We start from the raw sequence: 17898 nt of genomic DNA, 5'->3' as shown, positions 1-17898 counted from the left end.
CAGGAAGGGCGGGCACGGAGCCTCCCAGGCTGGGGCAGTGGGCATGGGCGGGGGCTGTGGCTGAAGACCTCCCCCGCCCACTGCAGACCCCAGGGGATTCAGCCTCCCTCAGCGCAGCTGCCATGGCCACCAATAAGGAACGACTCTTTGCAGCGGCTGGTGTCCTGGGGCCTGGATCTGGCTACCCAGGGGCTGGCTTCCCCTTTGCCTTCCCAGGGGCTCTCAGGGGGTCTCCACCTTTCGAGATGCTGAGTCCTAGCTTCCGGGGCCTGGGCCAGCCTGACCTCCCCAAGGAGATGGCCTCTCTGTGTGAGTCTCAGGGGCCTTGGGGGATGAGGGCAGGTGGCAGTAGGAAGACTTTTGGAGGGTGGGTGCTATAGAAAATTGGCACCCTAGTTAGCGAGACTGGCAGGGATGGGGGTTTGATCTAATGGAGTAGATGACAGGGGTGGCCATGACAGGAGGGGGTTTGGATGTGGAGCAAATGGCATTGTTTGCAAATGAGAGTTCTCTTGCCCAAGATGTCTAGAATGTTGGGGTCTACAATCGCCTCCTGAGTCAACCGGCAGTGGGAAACACTTTGCATGGGCAGCCAAGGCTGGGTCTGGTGAAGTCTGAGGCTTCTGCCTGCATGCAGTGGTGGGTACCAGGAAGCACCCTGGGGAATGGAGGAGTCTGGAAGGCCAACCAGCTGACTGTGATAGAGAGGTGATATTGTTCTGAATTAGGGGCAGGCAGCACAAAAAGGAAATGAAATGGAGCCAGGTGCCCAAAGATGTGTGGGGTCAGGAAAGTCTCTTGTTGGTGCTAGGGAGGGTGGAATCAGTTGCAAAGAAGGTGGCTCTTGCACCATAAGTAATCCAGGGAGGTGGAGGGGGTGTTTCCAGAAGCATCCTCTCCTCCAGCCATGTGTGTTCTGGATGCCTCCCCTCCCTCTAGGTCTGGCATGGTGCCCACGTGCTGCAGATCCCTACTTGTCCCTCAGGCCTGCCCTCTTTGGGTTAAGCTTTTGAGTGCTGACAGCAGACAAGCCTTAGGCCTCTCCTCTTCCCTCTGGATCTCCTTTCCTCCCACTTGGTAGTTGGTCTTCTTGACCAAGCCATTACAGGCGTGGGTGCCCATGAGCTGGAGGGCTGGACCGCCGGGTTCAGTGGGGTAAAGGGTGAACATGTGAGAAGCCCTCACCTGGAAACAAAGAGAGGTGATGGGAGGAGAGACACAGAGAAGGGCAGCTCCAGAGGCACAGAAACAGAGATGGAGAAAAAAAGACAAAAAGATAAAGACATCCTTTATAAGTTCCGCAAGCTCAGGGAGAGGGAGGTGGGAGAAAGGGGCCCTGCCTTCAGGAGGGGCAGTTGGAGGGTCGTGTGTATGTGCAAAGAAAGGGGTGACTAGATGGGGCTGGCAGCTTTAGTGGAAAGACTGTGCTCATCTGGAGAAGGCGTGTGTGTGTGTGTGTGTGTGTGTGTGTGTGTGTGTAGACCACATGCAGTTGTGTGTGCACAGCATGTCCCCGAGACTCTGCTCATATACAAAATTCCAGTGTGTGCAACAAAGAGTCAGTGTGAGGAGTGAGGCGGTATTTAATAGGGCTGCTGACGGTGTGTCTGGTGTTTGGTGAGACCTGCCAGTGGCATGTCTGTAGCCCAACAGGGGTTATTTGGGTGGCATGCAGGTGAACAGGAGAGCACAAAGCCCCCCTTTTTGGAAACCTCAGCTGGGCTTCCCCTACCTCATTTACACCCCATGAATCTGTCCCAGGGCCTGGGGAGGTAGGAAGAAACCATCCTCCCACATGAATGCACTTCTTGCAGAGAACCACACGACTCGGTCCCTTGGGACTTGAGTTTCTCAGGTTGTGGGAGAAGCCACTAAGGCAGAGGGAGGAAGGTGGGAGAGGAGAAAAAGAATGGTAGTGGGGGAATGCTGAGAGCCAGTGGCCAAGCCCCCAGGGAAGCTCTCCTTGGGCCCCTGTGCCCTGGACGCATGGAGATCAAGGTCAGGGATCAAAGTAAGGTCAAGACTGGGGGAGGGGTCACCCTGGGCTCTATCCCCCAAGGCTGCCCTGAAGGAGGGGGTGGGGGCCAAAAGGAGAAATCCAAGGGAGGAGCCAGAACCAAGGCAGGTAGCTGGGGAGGGTGCGGCTGGCAGCAGGAGACAGGCCCGGGCAGAGAGATGTTGGTGGGGTGGGGAGGAGGGGAAGGCTTGGGTCCAGACAGCCTGCACGAGAGTGGGGCATGCAGCACCCAGTGGTAAATGAGGAGGCAGAGGGGAGAGGAAGGGATCCTGGAGTCTGGGAGACCTCCCACAGTGGGAGAGAAGCTGAGGGGTGAAAAGGTCTAGTCTCTCATTTCTCTGACCTGCTGTCCCTTTTTTGCCTGGAGCCACCCAATGGAGGGGGATTGGAGGCCTAAGTCTGATGCCAAAGCCACACTCACCTTGAGTCTGTGTCTCTCTCTTAGTCTATGGGAGGGAGGGTGGTCCATGAGGGAACCTGCAACTTCTCCCTGAGGCTGCCTCCAGGATCCTACTGCTGGGTCCCTAGCACCTTGGAGACATCCACGTTGAGAAGGGAAATCTTGCCCCACCCCTTGGGGTTCTCCAGGGGCCTGAGTGGGTAAGGCAGGCATCTCAGAACCCTGTGGTGGAGGAGAGGAGGGGCGGCGGGAGGGGGGGCATGTGCTGCAGAGACAAGCACAGGCCTGTGTGCATGGGAGAGCAGAGGTGTGTATGTGTGTGCACGTGCGTGTGCTCACACGTGTGCATGAAACCCTGGGCTCCGTGTCTCTTTGTATCTCCGTGCTTATGAACACTGATGTGTTCTGTTTGCTTTGACAAGACTACAGGGAACAGAGTGGGTCGGGAGGGACCCACTTCCCTCTTCCCCCTCTCGAGGAGATGTCTGTGGTGGTGAGGACCTAGCCCTGTTTATCCTCTGAACTTGGTGACGGTGTCTCTGGGGCAAGGAGCCCAGGCGGCACCACACTAAGTCACATGGAGAAACTGAGGACAGGCTGGCACAGGAAGAAAAAGAGTTCTACTTAAAAGCAACTGAAAAAGAGAGACTCAGAGACCTAAGCAAGGTGACAGAGCACTACACAGGCCAAAAGGCACAGACACAGAGAGAACCCAGACGCTGGGAGAGGCCAGCAGAACAAGCAGGCGGGTAAGGGTGGCAAGCAGGCGGCAGTGAGGCCTCCTCCAGGAAAAAACCCCAGCCGACTGCCTCCTTCCCTTCCCCTCCCCTCCCTGGTCTCCACCGCTCAGGCTCGGGCTCCAACTCCAGGCCTACACAAACGGGGCTTTGATTGCAACAGGAAACCTCTCCGGCGGGGGGAGCTGGGCAAGCCGCCGCCGCTGGGGCCCAGGCTGCACCCCCCCTCTCCTGGCCCCCTACCCAGTCCCAGCCCCCATCCTGCCCAGCGCTCCTTACACCCCTGCTTTGGGCCCCGTCCCCCATTCACACCTCCCTTCTCTCTTCTGCTGCCCCCTCCTCCAGAGACCCCTCCCCACCGCCCTTCAGGTGGGACTCCTAAGTTAGGACTTACCCTTGGGGCGGGGCTTCTTGCTTTGAAATGCCCCCTCTTCACCTTTTTGAGGGAAGGTTTTGGAAGAAAAGGAGAATTTAGTGGGAGGAATTCAGAGCCAGTTATCCTCCAGCCCCATCCAGAAGGTGGCAGGAGGGGGGAAAAGGAGGGGTGCATAAGGAGTTAGCTGTTCCTCCCTCCACAGTCCCTCGTTGGCCAAACTCATCCTTGCCAGGGTTGTAGAGGCTCTGAGGGGTGACCATACAAGACTCTCAGTGCTAATGGCCTTGTTAGTGGGGGAGGGGTATGCTTCTCTTTGCCTCCGGGGTCTTGACTTTGTGGGGCTCTAGCGGGGAGGGGTGCACTGTGATGGTGGGGATCATAGATGGGGACAGGGGTGAGTCAGGCAGCAACCCCCCCTCATACTCCCACCAGGCTGGTGGAGAACATCTGGTTCCCATGAAATGCTAGAAGGCTAATGGGTCTAATTGCTGCAATAAGGGCTGGGGGGACTTTGGGGATAAGAGGGGGCACTAGATCCCCCCCATCCTCTTACCTTCTCCTCAAGGCTGTACTAAGACTGCCTAGAATGGGGGGTTGGGGTTGACGGGAAGGGTGGGCCTGGCACTCTAATGCCTTGTCCCTTAAAGGCCCCCTCTCCCTGCAATGCCTGGGAAGCACCACAGATGGGGTGATGAGGAGTGGGGTGCATCTGGTGAAGAGAAAGCGGGGGCTATTGAGGACTCATGACTTCCTGGAGCCCTCCACCCCCCTCCTGTGCCCCACTCCCAACCCCCCTCCCTGTGGCCTGGCCACTTCTGGTTCTAATTACCAACCAGGCAGGCTTGACTTAATTGGGACCTTTCAGATTTGGGAGGAGAGGGGGGGTACTGACAGCCTGGAGTTGACTAATCAGGGCTCTTTCCCCCTGGTTGGGGGGTATTTCCCATTTTGTACCTTTTTTTTTTTTTTTTTACCACTGCCCAGATTCTGATTCAGAAATCTATCATCCCCCCCTTTTTTGGGGGTGGGGGAACTGGCTTCAGAAATGGGGTATTTCAGGTTGGGGGCAACAGCAGGGAGCTCACACTGGGTTGGAAAGAACACTGCAGTCCCGCTTCATCCCTACTTCGAGCCCCCCAATCAGGCCTGGCACCCCGCGCCGCCCCCCGCATCCACAAGCCTGGCCCTCCTTCCCAGCCCTGCCCCCCCCCCTCCCCGTACCCGGCCGCCACCCCGGCCCCTCCTCCGCGCCCGCCTTCCCTTCCCTGCCTACTCTGGCACCCCTTCCTGCTTTTTATTCTTCCAAACTGGCGCCCCACTCCTGCAGCACCCCCAGTGCGCCCCCCACCCGGTACAACAGATTCTTAGAAAAGCGCGCCCCGCCCTGGCCCAGCCACAGCCGCCAGGCGGGGGAAGGGGCCGGCCGGGCGCCTCTCCCGCTCCCCCGGCGCTCCCCGTGTGAGCCGCGCTGACAGAGCCGGCTGGGCCGGCCCGCCGGGCGGCCCGGCGGCCGGGCGGGCGGGGCGCGGGGGAGGGGGCGGTTTCCGGGAGTCGCCGCCGCTGGAGCTGTCCCGGGGCCAGGGTCCCCGATTCGGCCGGGCGGCTAGGGCAAACTCTTGACGTGGCCAACCCCCCGCCCCCCTCACCCCCTGCTCCGCCGGGCGAGGGCGCTCAGTGCCCGGAAGGGGCTACCGAGGGGACAGCGAGGCGGCCCTCTGAGATCTGAAGGGCACTCAGTGTGGCACTGAAGGGGAGAAGGGGCTGTTATTGCCAATAGGGGGGGATGTGTAATGGCTGTGAGAACAGTTGACGACCGGACCCGCAGTTACAGCCGAGAGGGGCCCTTGGCAGTTTGGGGCAACTGGCACGGTAGAAAGCCTGGGGGAGGGGAGTTGGCACTCAGCAGGGCAGCTTCGTCGGAGGCGCGGTTGGCACCGTAGGGGCAGTTTGGGGTGGGAGTTTTGTGCTCTGAAAGTGAAGTCAGGTTCGAGAAAGGGGCAGTGAGAGACGCGGTGGAGCGCCTGGGGAGCGTCGGTCGCGCGACGGGGCTACGGGGACTGGGGAGGGAGGCAGCCCGGGCCGCGGCGGAGGGAGGACAGCTCGGGCTAGGAGGAGTAGACTCCAGGCAGCGCAGGAGGGGGCGGGGGACTCCGCGGCGGCGCTGGCGACGGCCTGGGCGGGGTGGGGCGGGGCCGGGTCAGGAGGAGGTGAGCGCGCCCGGCCACCCGCCCCGAGGGGGGTTCCCGGAGAGTTCACGGCGGGAGCGCGCTCCGGCCCTTCGACCGGGGGTGGGGAGAACGGGAAGGAAGGAGGAGGCCGCGCGCGCCGAGCCGCAGGAATGTACGGTTCGGCCTCGAAGCGCGCGCGCGGAGGGAGAGGGAGGAGCCAGGCCTGGGAATGAGGGGGTGGAGGTAGTGCAGGTCCCCGGGCCCGGGAGAACTGCCCCGCGCTGGGAACCCGCATGTTCCCCTCTCCTCCGTCTTCCCTGACACCCCAGCCTGTAATGACTGGTGTGCAAAGAGTGTTGGGAGGGATAGGGGGAAAACTCAAAAGGAAATGCGTGTGCTTGGTTCCTCTATTCCTTCCCCCCATCCCGGACCAGGGCACGCGCCGAAGTGCAAATGCGTGCAAAGCCTCGGGGCTGTGGAGAGAGAATGCTTGCAAGCATTTTCCCGAGCCAGATGTGCTTGCACAAATATGTGCTTGCATAGATGTCTGTGTGCCTCTGTGATTTTATGTGCGTGCAGAAAAAATGCATGCGCACTATTGCATATTTGCAAATATGCGGCGCCTGCCTAGATAAATGCATGCACGGGTATGTGTCTAAGCAAGCGCGCGCGCCGGGTGCGAGTGTGTGTAAGTGTGCGCTCCACTCCCAGCTCAGCTCGTCTTAGTGCCCGGCCCCCTTCGCTCTCCAAGCCCCACCCCCCACCCCTCCGGGCTTCGCTTTTACAAAAGGTCTCCCCAGTGTTAGCCGCGGAGGCGCCCAGAGCGAGCCGGCCCGCGGCCGAAGCGGCGGCCCTGGCTTTGCGCCCCGCCCAGTCCCTTTCCCCTGCTGGGGATCCCCCTCTTCCCCGCCCACCCCTTACCCCCCATGCAGCCTGGCGCCCTATGCTAGCCCTCCCCCTCCCCCCCTCCAGGAGCGGGGCGCCGCCGGGGGAGGAGGGGGAATCGGCTGCGGGTCCTTGGTGTTCCTAGCACCCAGCTTCCCTCCAAGCCGGGTCGCGATGTACGACTGCATGGAAACATTTGCCCCGGGTCCGCGACGGCTGTACGGGGCGTCGGGGCCCGGGGCCGGCTTGCTGCGCAGAGCCACGGGCAGCTCCTGTTTCGCCGGATTTGAGTCTTTTGCCTGGCCGCAACCCGCCAGCCTGCAATGTAGGTACCAGAGCCCAGGGGTGGGGGGTGGGGTGCAGGAGAAGCAGCGGCTCACTCTTTCCGTGTGTAGAAGGTGGAACTGGGGTGCAAGCGGAGATTCTCACCCTCTCTATGTGAGGGGCGGGTGTGTACGAAAGAGAGGTACTGGCCCTTTAAACGTGGGACTTCAGCGACTCCTTTGGGTGTGTGCATTAGTGTTTGGAGTGTGTGTGGTTTTTATGGTGGGTGTTTAGGTAGGAGCTGTGGTTGATGCCACTCCAGAATTCCTGGGGATAGGGAGAAACCGAGGTGTTATTGGTAGCTTGTGCCCGCAGGTCCGTGGCCCCGGAGAGATACAGCACCCAGGGCCGTGGGTGGCATTAGTAGGGTCCATGTGGGAAGTTGAGAGCGTAAAAAATATTTGCAGAGCGTGTGAATCCCTGGAGTGTGCGGCGCCTGGCGTCGGCGGTGTGGGTGTGAGGGTAGGGGGTCTCTCCACGCAGTGTCGCCCTCCGACAGCGTTGGCAGGTCCTCCGCACGGCCCTATGTAGGGATGTTTGTGGCGTGAGGCCGGGAAGGCGGGTGCCCCTGCGTGGCTGCGGGGGCGGTTTTGGAAAGTGCTGCGTTCGAGAGTTCATCCTGTGTGTTCTTCGTGCGGGGTGCACCGGGTTGTGCACACAACCAGGAGAAGGCTCGGCTCTGGCGCCCCCTCCCCCATCTTAAAAAGCACTGTGTGGTAATGTGTATAGGATTGTATGCAGAGAGATGACTTTTTCCTAGGGCTCCAACACACACAACTTCAGTAGGAAGCGTAAAGTTTAAAGCAAAGCCTGTTTATGGTGGGGGGCGGTGGCCTGGAGGAGGCAGCGGCACGGAGAGTAAGACTACTGGGTCCCCAAATATCCATCTTCCCCTCTCTGTGAAATGGGAGATGCCAGGCCTGGGGCCCTGGAACCCCTTTCCAGAGCGGTAATAAAAAGCTGGGGACTGAGAGGCAGTAAAAATGAAGTCCAGATGAGAGGCGGCTTTGAAGCCTGGGCCGAAGTGCCTGGCGGGGGTGGGCGTAGGGAGGAGCCGAGAGGGGAGCCTGGAACACCCCCCAAATTTACCCCGGGCTGGGACCGCGCTGGTAGCCCGGTGCGGACGCCGGCGCGAGGGGCTTGGGGGCAGCTGGGAAGGGGCGGGTGGCGGGCGGGGCGGCGGGCGCTGGGGGAGTGCGCTCGCGGGGTCACCGAGCCCCCGCCAACGCGCCTCGCTGCTTGGCACTCGGCAGCGCTGTTTACGAGTTCGGCTTTTTTTTTTTTTTTCTTTTTCTCTCCTTCTTTCTTTTTTTCTTTTCTTCTTTTCTTTTTCTTTCTATCTTTCTTTTTTTTCTTTTTCTTTTTCTTTTTTTTTTTCTTTTTTTTTTTTTTTTTGGTTCCAGGGCACAGCTGCTCAGATTTAACAACTCCGAGACTGAAGGAGGGAGGTGGCAAACAGGAGACGTACTTTGGGGTGGGGTGCGGCAAGAAGTAAAAGTGTGGCATTTATAGGGTGGAGAAAGCATGGAACTGTTCTTGCTTTGCACCAAATCCTGGTGAATTCTTAACCTTCCTTTCACTGTCCAATAGAAAGGGGAATTGGGGTATGTTGGGAGGGGTGCTGAGGTGGAGAGACTCCCAGGAGGGCTTTTTGTGGGGGCTGGGTAGGGATCCAGCCCTTTCCAGGAGCATGGCAGCCCCTCCCCCTCCCCCCCCCCCCCCCCCCCCCCCACTTGGCTGGCAGTATGGTTTTGCATTTCAATTTGGACCAATTAATTTGGCCTCTAGGGTCTCTGTGGGCTTCAGGCCTGCTCCACACACTTTTAGAAAGTAGTTGAGACCTGTGTCTAAAGCAGGGAAGGAAAGAGGTCCCTTGAGGGGAGGGCCACATGGTGTGTTTGCGGGTGTTTGGCGGTGTCCTGGTGCTGTGCTGGCAGGCCCGGGTGTTTGTCTGGTAGCTGAGCTGCTGTCTTGCAAATGGGAAGCTGGATGTTGGGGGGCAGCCTTATGATTTGTGCATTCACTTCCACAGTGTGGCTGGAGTGAGTGTGCCTTTACGCCCGCCTGTGTGCTCTTCGGTGCCAGGGGCCTGTTGGGATATAGGAAGCCATTGGTAGTATGTCTACTTTTGTGCCCTGACTGTTGTTGATGTGTGAGAGTGTCTCCAAGGAGGTGTGTATCAGATTGTGAGTCTGGGCTTCTCAGTCCTGCGCCTCGCAGCTGGGAGCGTTTACAGCCGGTTATAAAGAGTTTGTTTGAAGCTCCGCTCAGCCTGGCCAGGAATTTCCTCAATTTCAGCAATTTGGGCTTTAAAAGGAGAAAAACCCAGAGCCCACCCCCCTCCTCCCCAGCAGGGGCCCCTGCCTAGCCTGGGAGCAGCATCCCGATAGTGGGGTCTCAGCCCAGGGCTGAAGAAGGGAATCTGAGCAGGCTTGACCCAATTAGCCTTCTTGTGCCCTTCACCCTCAGATTGACCAGAGCCACTGGGGCGCACTCGAGGGTTCAGGGGGCCGAGTTGTGCCAGAAGGGTGCCCAGAAGGGGTGACAGTACCACTCAGACAGGAAAAGCTGTCCCCAGGCCTGTCTCCTTGCGGCCCCCAGTCTTTATAATTGCCTGGCACTGCCCTATGCCAGTCTGACCGCACCCAGGGCCCTTTCGCAAGAGAGGAAATGAGGCAGCGCTCTGCGGGCAGGGAGGGCGTCAGCGCCTGAGTGAGCACCACCCCACGCACTGGCCTGCGGGCAGCACGTGTGCCCTCCTAGGACTCCAGGAGGGGTCCTGAAAGGCATTCCAGCCAGCCCCACGTCTCTCAGTGCCCCTCCTGGAGTCTCCCTCCCTGGGGCCTGAATAGACTCGAGGCACCTTCTTTCCTCCCCTATTCTCTGCCCTTTTCCATTGGGGAATCTCACTCCAGCAGGATTCTTATGCTAATCGTGTCGGTGTGTGTTGGGGGGTGGGGAGGGCTTCCCTCCTGTGGGGTGGGTGGAGCTAGCCCGGAACCCCGGCATCCTGGGCATTCCTTCTGCCCTTCTGGCTGTCTGGGGCGGACTTTTGACCAGGTGGGCTGCAGCGGGTTAGAAGGAAGAAGGTGCTCTTGAGGTGGGTGCGTGGGACTCTCCTTAGGGAGGGTCTTAGCGTTTTCTTGCGTTAACTTGGGCCCTCTAGGTTTGGGCAGCGGGTCCTACAGGTTGAATAATTTCTAGGTTTTTCTGCCTCTGAAGATGAACCACAGACCCCAACCCCCCCCACACACACCGAAAAAGGTTTACTGAGCAGCCTCCTGAACAGAGGGTGCCCACTCCCACCCCTTCTGTGTGGTGTGGGCCGAGGCCCCGTTTGAGCTGCGATTGGGTATTTGTGGGGAAAGTTTAGGAGTGAAGACATAGGCTCAGAGAGGGTCCAGAGATAGCTCCCCTCCCCCTCCCCCAGGAGCCCTGTTTACCCACTGTCACCTGACTTTTCCCGCTTTGCTACACCCCCAACCGCTTCTCAACCTGAGGCTCTGAGCAAATACCTCAGTCTCTCCTTCCCCGACTTTTTGACTTCTCAGACTCCCTGCCTGGCCACTTAGGTCTAGTCAGAGAACCTGAGAGCCTGGGCTCCACCATCAGTTGGCAGTGTGTCCCTGGGCTGGTCACTTCCCCCCCTTGGCCTCAGTTCCTTCAGGTGTAAAATCGGGCTGTTGCATATCTGCTAACCTACTTTTCTTGATACCTGTGTCCCCTTTGCTCCACTGCCTCAGTGGTTTCTGGGAAAAAGCACATTGGCCGTTATCTGGGGCGGGGGGGGGGTGCGGGTATGAGAGGGAGAAGTTGGAGGATTATTTACCCCGTACTACTTGAGAGAGAACAAGGTCCTCTTTGACCTCGGGGTACCTGGGGTACTGAGTCATTTATCCAGGCGCGAGCTACAGGTGGCTGGTGCTTGCCTACCCAGCCCCAAATCTATTGCCTCAGGAAGAGGAGGATGATGGGAAGTAGATAACCCAGCAAGGTGTACCGATGTGACAGAGAGTGACTGAAGGGTGCAGAGCCACAGCCCATAATCCCTCCACCTACCCACTTCACAGCTGGGGAGACTGAGGCCCAGAAGTTAACTTCCAAGATGGCCTTGGCCTGGAATTTGAGGAACCTCGCAGTGTCATGAGGGCTGGAAGTATCTGAGGGCTCGGGCTGGCACTGTTGTGCAGGGAGACGGCCAGACTGCGGCGGGAGGTGCACTGGTAGCCGTCGTTCGGGGCTTTCTGGAAGTGTTTACTATGGGGCCGTGCGTGGTTGTTGGGACTTTAAGCCGCTGTGGTGATGATGGTGTTGTCATCTCTGAGCTGGAGGGACAAGTGGGAATGGGGTGTGCCTGTGTAGTGAGGATGCCGGGGAGATCTGAGGGGTCCTTTTCCCCCGACCCTCATGTCATTGCTTTCCCCCTCAGCGGTGGAGACGCAGAGCACTAGCTCAGAGGAGATGGTGCCCAGCTCGCCCTCGCCCCCTCCACCTCCTCGGGTCTACAAGCCGTGCTTCGTGTGCAATGACAAGTCCTCTGGCTACCACTATGGGGTCAGCTCCTGTGAAGGCTGCAAGGTGTGTGCATAGTGGGGGTGGGGCGCGCTGGGCCTCCGGGTCCAGACCAGAGGGGCAGGACGCTGTGCGTGGGTGGCCATTCCCGCGGAGTGGGGAGGAGCTGCTTTGCACACACGTGGCTCGCAGGCTGGGTCCAGCCTGGGGCGACCCGAAGGGCCTGTGAGAGAGGCTGGTACTCCCAGCATCCTGCTTCACTGCCCACCCCCCACCCCCAACTCCAGGGCTTCTTCCGCCGCAGCATCCAGAAGAACATGGTGTACACATGTCACCGCGACAAAAACTGTATCATCAACAAGGTGACGCGGAATCGCTGCCAGTACTGCCGGCTACAGAAGTGCTTCGAAGTGGGCATGTCCAAAGAAGGTAGGTCCCTAGCGCTGGCCTGAGCAGGAGCCCTCCCGCCCTCCCCTGTCATTGCTGCCCTCTTCCCACTGGCCACCCCCACTTCTCTGACCTCTGAGACCTGGCCTGCCCTGGGATGCTGCCTCCTCCCTGGCCAGTCCTGTTTGGTTAGTGCCATTCACCTAGGAGGCCCCACCCCTTGCCATTCTCCCCTCTCAGAGCTTAATCCTTCCTCTGAATGAGTGAGTGGGGGTTACCTACCGGCTCACTTTGCCCTGTTTTATGGGGAGGTTGTGGGGGGGGGGGCTTGCCAGTCCCCTCCCCTGCGCCATTGTGCTGCCAAGGCTATAAGTGGATATCCTGCCGCCCGCATATCCTGCCCCCCCTCCCTAGCTCCTGAGGGGTGACAGGAAGGGCAGGATGGAGCCGAATGGCTCTGGAAGGGAGCAGGGGCTGCAGGCCCTGGGTGGGGCTGGAGAGAGCCAGCCTGGGAATGGGAGCTAATGTAGGAGCTAGGGAAACTGAGGCAGTGGTTAGGGTCCCGGGGAATAGATGTTCATGATAAGGACTGAGCGCATGATATTAGGATGAGAGGGGATACCCAGAGGGAGGTTCTGAGGGTCCCGACCCTCCCGTGCCTTTGCCCCCAAGCTGTGCGGAATGACCGGAATAAGAAGAAGAAAGAGGTGAAGGAAGAAGGGTCGCTTGACAGCTATGAGCTGAGCCCTCAGTTAGAAGAGCTCATCACCAAGGTCAGCAAAGCTCATCAGGAGACCTTCCCCTCACTCTGCCAGCTGGGCAAATATACCACGGTGAGTCCAGTGAGGTCAGGGGATTGTTCGCTTTGGGGACTAGGTATGGGTTGTATTGAGGCCATGGTCTGGTGCTGAGGGACAAGGAAAGGCAACAGAATGCAGAGGGGGGAGCTGGGGGTTTGGGTGGAAGGAAGATAGCCCCCAGGGTGGGGCTTAGCTTGCATTCCAACCTGCCCTCCCTGTAGAACTCCAGTGCAGACCACCGGGTGCAGCTGGATCTGGGGCTGTGGGACAAGTTCAGTGAGCTGGCCACCAAGTGCATCATCAAGATCGTGGAGTTTGCCAAGCGGCTGCCTGGCTTTACAGGGCTCAGCATTGCTGACCAGATCACTCTGCTCAAGGCTGCCTGCCTAGACATCCTGGTAAGTTAAGCCCTGTGGCATGTCTCCCACTAGGCCTGACCCTCATGTGAGGCCAAGGAGTTGGTTTACCACAAAGATTTCATTATCTCTCCTTCCCCCTCCATTCTGGGACTCCCCAGATCGCCTTTAAACCCAAGCTGTTTTTTTTTTTCATCTTAACTCCCCTCCCCAAGACTCGATCCTACGCTTCTGGATGCTCTGCCTCCTTCTGACTCCCCTTCCCTCCCCAGACTTCAGATTCTCCACCTCTGCCTTCCTCCCCATGCCTGCTGCAGGTTGCCCTCTTTCTGGACTTAACCTCCTCACCTTCCACGTACATCCCATTGCCTCTTCTCCCCACCGGACATGTGGTCCTCCCCAGAAACAGCACTAACCCTCCCCCTTGCCCACCTCCAGATGCTGCGGATCTGCACAAGGTACACCCCGGAGCAGGACACCATGACCTTCTCTGATGGGCTGACTCTGAACCGGACACAGATGCACAACGCCGGCTTTGGGCCCCTCACAGACCTCGTCTTTGCCTTTGCTGGGCAGCTCCTGCCACTGGAGATGGATGACACGGAGACAGGACTGCTCAGCGCCATCTGCCTCATCTGCGGAGGTGCAGGGGCGCCCCCTGGCGTTTGCTCAGACTCCTTTCCCACCACAGCCCACACCTGATCTCTGACCCGGCAGGAGACCTTGGTCCCTCTCCCTGGGATTGTTGCACCTGCCCCATCCACAGACTTCTCAGACCCAGGACAGGCCCTCTAGCACCTTGGAGCATAGAACAAAAAGGAGAGAGGAGCCAGAGAGAGCTGAGGAGGTCCCAGATACTGGTGCTGAGAGAGGGGTGTGGGCAGGAGTGATTTACCAGAGGGGAGAAGGTACAGGGCGTGGAGCAGGGGAAGTGGCCTGGGTAGGCCCAGGAACAATAAGGCAAAGGGCTGATAGGACAGAGTTTGGGGCTTGGAGTGCCATAGGTCAGGGACAGCTGGGGATCAGCCACTTGTCACTGTGTCCCCCATTTCTTTCTCTTTCACTGCACTGTGCTTGTTCCTGTAGACCGCATGGACCTGGAGGAACCTGAAAAAGTAGACAAGCTGCAGGAGCCACTGCTGGAAGCCCTGAGGCTCTATGCCCGCCGGCGGCGGCCCAGCCAGCCCTACATGTTCCCAAGGATGCTCATGAAGATCACTGACCTCCGGGGCATCAGCACCAAGGGTTAGTCATGAGGGAACCTCCCCTCTCTCTCCCTGGAGCTGTTGGTCTCCCAGCACAGGCAGGCAGACAAGCAGAGACAAGAACAGAGTGGGTGCGAACCGGGCGGCCTACGCTCTGGAATCCTAGCTCTGCCACGGGCTCGTGGGGAGACTCTGGGCAAATTCCTTTACTTTTGGTACCTTGTTTTCATGTTTGTAAACCGGGCTATACTTACATCTACCTCATAAGCTATCGAGAAGGCTAAACGAGTTAACACAACGGGCTTAGAACCGCCCTGAATTAACGATGCCATTCCCCAGTTGCGGTAGCTGCATTTCAAGTGCTCAGTGGCTAGTGATGACTGTACTGGACGAAGCAGATAATGCCATCATCGCAGAAAGTTCTGTTGGACATTGATGGTTCAGAAGGGTGCCTGGCAGATAGTAGGTGTTCAATAAATACTAGCTATTGTTACGAATGTGAGTAAGAACAGGCCTAGCAACAATTGGCGAGTCGCAGACATGGGAGGATGGAGTGCCTGGGGAGTGGAGGTGACAGTTGGACTCGGTGTGATCTTTGAGGAGATGGTCTGAAAAATGGGATGGCTTGAAAGAATGGCAACGGGCTTGGCAGAGAAGGCAGGTAGAAGCTGCAGGCAGAGGAGTGGCCCCCAGGAACTCTGCAGAAGGGAGAGGGTGAATCTGAGACAGACAAGTGGCAGGCTTGTGCTGGGAGCCCCTGGAAGGCCAAGAAAGGTTAGCGAGTTGGCCTCAAGGGGCATGGGCCTCTGTCCCCCTGAACCTTTGTTCCTCTGTTGCAGGAGCAGAAAGGGCCATTACCCTGAAGATGGAGATTCCAGGCCCGATGCCTCCCCTAATCCGAGAAATGCTGGAGAACCCTGAAATGTTTGAGGACGACTCCTCGCAGCCTGGTCCCCATCCCAAGGCCTCTAGCGAGGATGAGGTTCCCCGGGGTCAGGGCAAAGGGGCCTGCAGCCCCCAGCCTGACCAGGGCCCCTGACTTCCCCTGCCGTGGGGGTTGGGGCTCCAGGCAGCAGACTGACCATCTCCCAGACACCGCCAGTGACTGGGGGAGGACGAGCTCTGCCCTCTCTCCACCCCTTCCAGTGAGCTCCTTGTTTTTGCCAAAGTTTCCAGGGGTGCCTCTGTGTTCATCCCCTTCTTGTTCTAACTGGCTCCCTTTCCTGTCTCGGGGTCTGCCCTTCTCCCACCAGGAAAGAGGGCAGAGGGGTGAGCCTGGGTTTGGACTCTAAAATCTCGGCGCTGCCCCTCAGACACCAGGGTCCCAGGCTCCCCAGGGCAGGAGGAAGACCCTGCCAGTTCCAAAGCCCCTTTCTCTGCCAGGTGCTTAGGCCTCTGGGAGCAAACAGGAACACTAGAGACCAAAAAAGGGGCACAGGGGGAGGGCTGAGCCCACCCTCTTGCCCCTGCCCTTGGTGCCTCATGCTGCGTAATGCACCTGCCGGGCTCACACTGCCCTCTGTGCCCCATCCTCGTGCCAGGTCAGGTTGGGGCAGGCTGGGCCCTGCATTTCTGTGGAGGGCCAGAGGGTGAAAGGGACAGATGCACGTACATTCGGCACCTCTTTGCTTGGGCCCAGAGTTGACCTTGTGCCCTCCGTTATAAGCCCCTCCCCGAGCCCTGTCATGTGCCTTGGGCTTCCCCTGCCTCCCATCTCAGCCACCGGGGCAGGGATGCTCCTACACTACAGAGGGGCCAGGGGATCCCTCTCCCCCTAGTGCCTTACCCCCCTTGATCTCCAGAGCAGCTTGGCCCAGGGAGTGGGGGGTGGGCGCTGCTTAGCTGGTCCTTCCCTGACCCAGAGGAAACCTCTATTTATTTATTAGCTTTTGTTTACACCCTGGACTTGACCCCTTCCTCCAGGGGTCTTGGGAGGGGGAGCCCAGGGCCCCTGTGACCCCTCCCTTCTTCCTCCAATCCCCAGTTTGTATTTAGCTGCCAAATAAGATTCCCACTGGCTCCCCTTTTTCTCTGGGGGGTCAGGGTGCTGTTCCCTCCCCTCTGTTTACATCTCCCCTTCCCCGCTGTATCGCATATTGCTGAGTTTTCTATTTTTGCAAAATAAAGTGATGGAAACTCATGGCATGTGGCTCCCTCTGGGAAGTGGCAGGGGACATGACTAGCTGACCTGGAGAGGGACTGGGTGAGGAAGGTGAGCTCCCAATCTACCGGATTTTGCAGCTTTCTTAGGGAAACCAAGGAAATCGGATGAAATGTGCCTGGATGGCGGTGGTGGGAAAGTGGGGTAAAGGGAGCCCCCAGGAGCTTACCCCGGGAGGCGGGTGTCTGGGCCTTCCACAGCCACCAGGTGTGTGTGTTCTTAGACTGGATGCGGTGGGCCTCTGGGGAGGTGTGAATGGGCCCGGAGGTCTTTTAAGTTGTCCCCACCCCCAGTTATGTGTATGTGCATATCTGCCCATCTCTGGGGAAGGGGTTCATGGAAGCTGCACTTGGTTCTCGTGAGGGTCTCTGGCACCAGAAGAAAAGAACGGCAGCCTGCATCTAAGTTACATTGTTTCTGTTTTACACCACCCCTCCCTTTACTTAATGAGCTCCCTGACTCTACGACCCCACTATCACCTTACAAATTACTCCCGCTGCCCCTTCTGACCCCACCCCACCCCGTGACCTCATCCCCATGACCCCACTGTTACCCTCTGTACTAACATCCTTGCCCCTCCATGCCTCCCCTCTGCAACAGCTCCCATCCTCAGCCCGCTCAGGCCTTCCCACTGTGCCCCTGGACTCTCCCCCCTCCCTCTGTGACTCCCCCTCCACGCTGCCCTCCCCCCACCCTGGGGCCCACCTTCTTCCCTGGGATAGCACCCTGCCTACCTTGTACCTTGCCACCTTCAAGAATGACCTGTGCTTGTGGGAGAGAGAGGGGTTGAGGATGAGGGAGTAGGGGAGAGAGAAGATTGAGGAAAAGCAGAAGAAGAAAGTGAAAGAAGCTCTAGAGGAAACCACAGGGCCTGTGGGGAAGAAGGGGTCATCACCATGGTAACCCCTGGTTGTGGGGGAAGGGTATAAGGTCCGGTAGCCTGAGGCCAGCCGAAGAAGCCCACCTCCCCCCACCCCTGTCCCCAGTTGCTCCTTCCGGCGGCTACACTCCTAAGACCCACCTGATGCTCCCTGTGCACCCACTAAGAGATGGGCACCTGGCTCGGTGCCTCGCTTGTCAGTCCCTGCTGCCCAGAGTGCCCCTTCGGGCAGATAAGACAGACCTGTGACAGATCTCACATCCAGTTCCTTCTGAGTTCCCTGTGGTCAAGTGTGGGCCAGGGCCAGGTATTTTCCACACCCTCTTCTCCAGACAGGCTTCATCCTTGCCATTACCGCACTCTCTGCCTCCTCTACGCCTTTCCCAGCCGCCACTGCTGTCTCTGCGCAGTGGCCTCCCAGTCTCATTCTCTGAGCCCGGCCCTGTGTCTTTCTCCAAGTTCCCAGTGCCCCAACCTTGGATTTCTCAGCCTCTCCGCTTCTCACCGTGTTACTTCTCAGCCACTGAGTCTATTTTCAAGCCCTTAGGTTGTGCCAGGCTCTCTTGTAAGCAATTGGTAGGAGTCACCTCATTTGATTCCCGCAACAATCCTGAGTGCCACTTGACAGATGAGAAGAAGCCACAGGAAGGTTAAGCAACTACGTAAGTTCCCACCGCTGTAAGTGATAGA

At 58.7% G+C, this 17898-nt stretch overlaps 1 protein-coding gene across 2 annotated transcripts; it reads left to right on the top strand.

Annotated features, from left to right (window-relative positions):
- Positions 1-16307, top strand: RARG (retinoic acid receptor gamma). Of its 2 annotated transcripts, none has more exons than XM_007081369.3 (8): positions 1-309; positions 11337-11485; positions 11707-11848; positions 12479-12639; positions 12828-13004; positions 13401-13605; positions 14049-14207; positions 15007-16307. In XM_007081369.3, exons 1-8 carry the CDS (start codon positions 123-125, stop codon positions 15204-15206), a joined length of 1380 nt encoding a protein of 459 aa, XP_007081431.1. In that variant the 5' UTR covers positions 1-122; the 3' UTR covers positions 15207-16307. The 2 variants fall into 2 exon arrangements, with proteins under 2 accessions (XP_007081431.1, XP_042848318.1); XM_042992384.1 differs by lacking the exon at positions 1-309 and adding an exon at positions 6636-6908.
- The last annotated feature ends 1591 nt before the right edge of the window (positions 16308-17898 follow it).

Source organism: Panthera tigris, chromosome B4 (assembly GCF_018350195.1).
Source record: "Panthera tigris isolate Pti1 chromosome B4, P.tigris_Pti1_mat1.1, whole genome shotgun sequence".
Classification (NCBI taxonomy): Eukaryota; Metazoa; Chordata; class Mammalia; order Carnivora; family Felidae; genus Panthera; species Panthera tigris.
The sequence above is the reverse complement of the archived record's forward strand: the minus strand, read 5'-3'. Positions and strand labels throughout refer to the sequence as shown.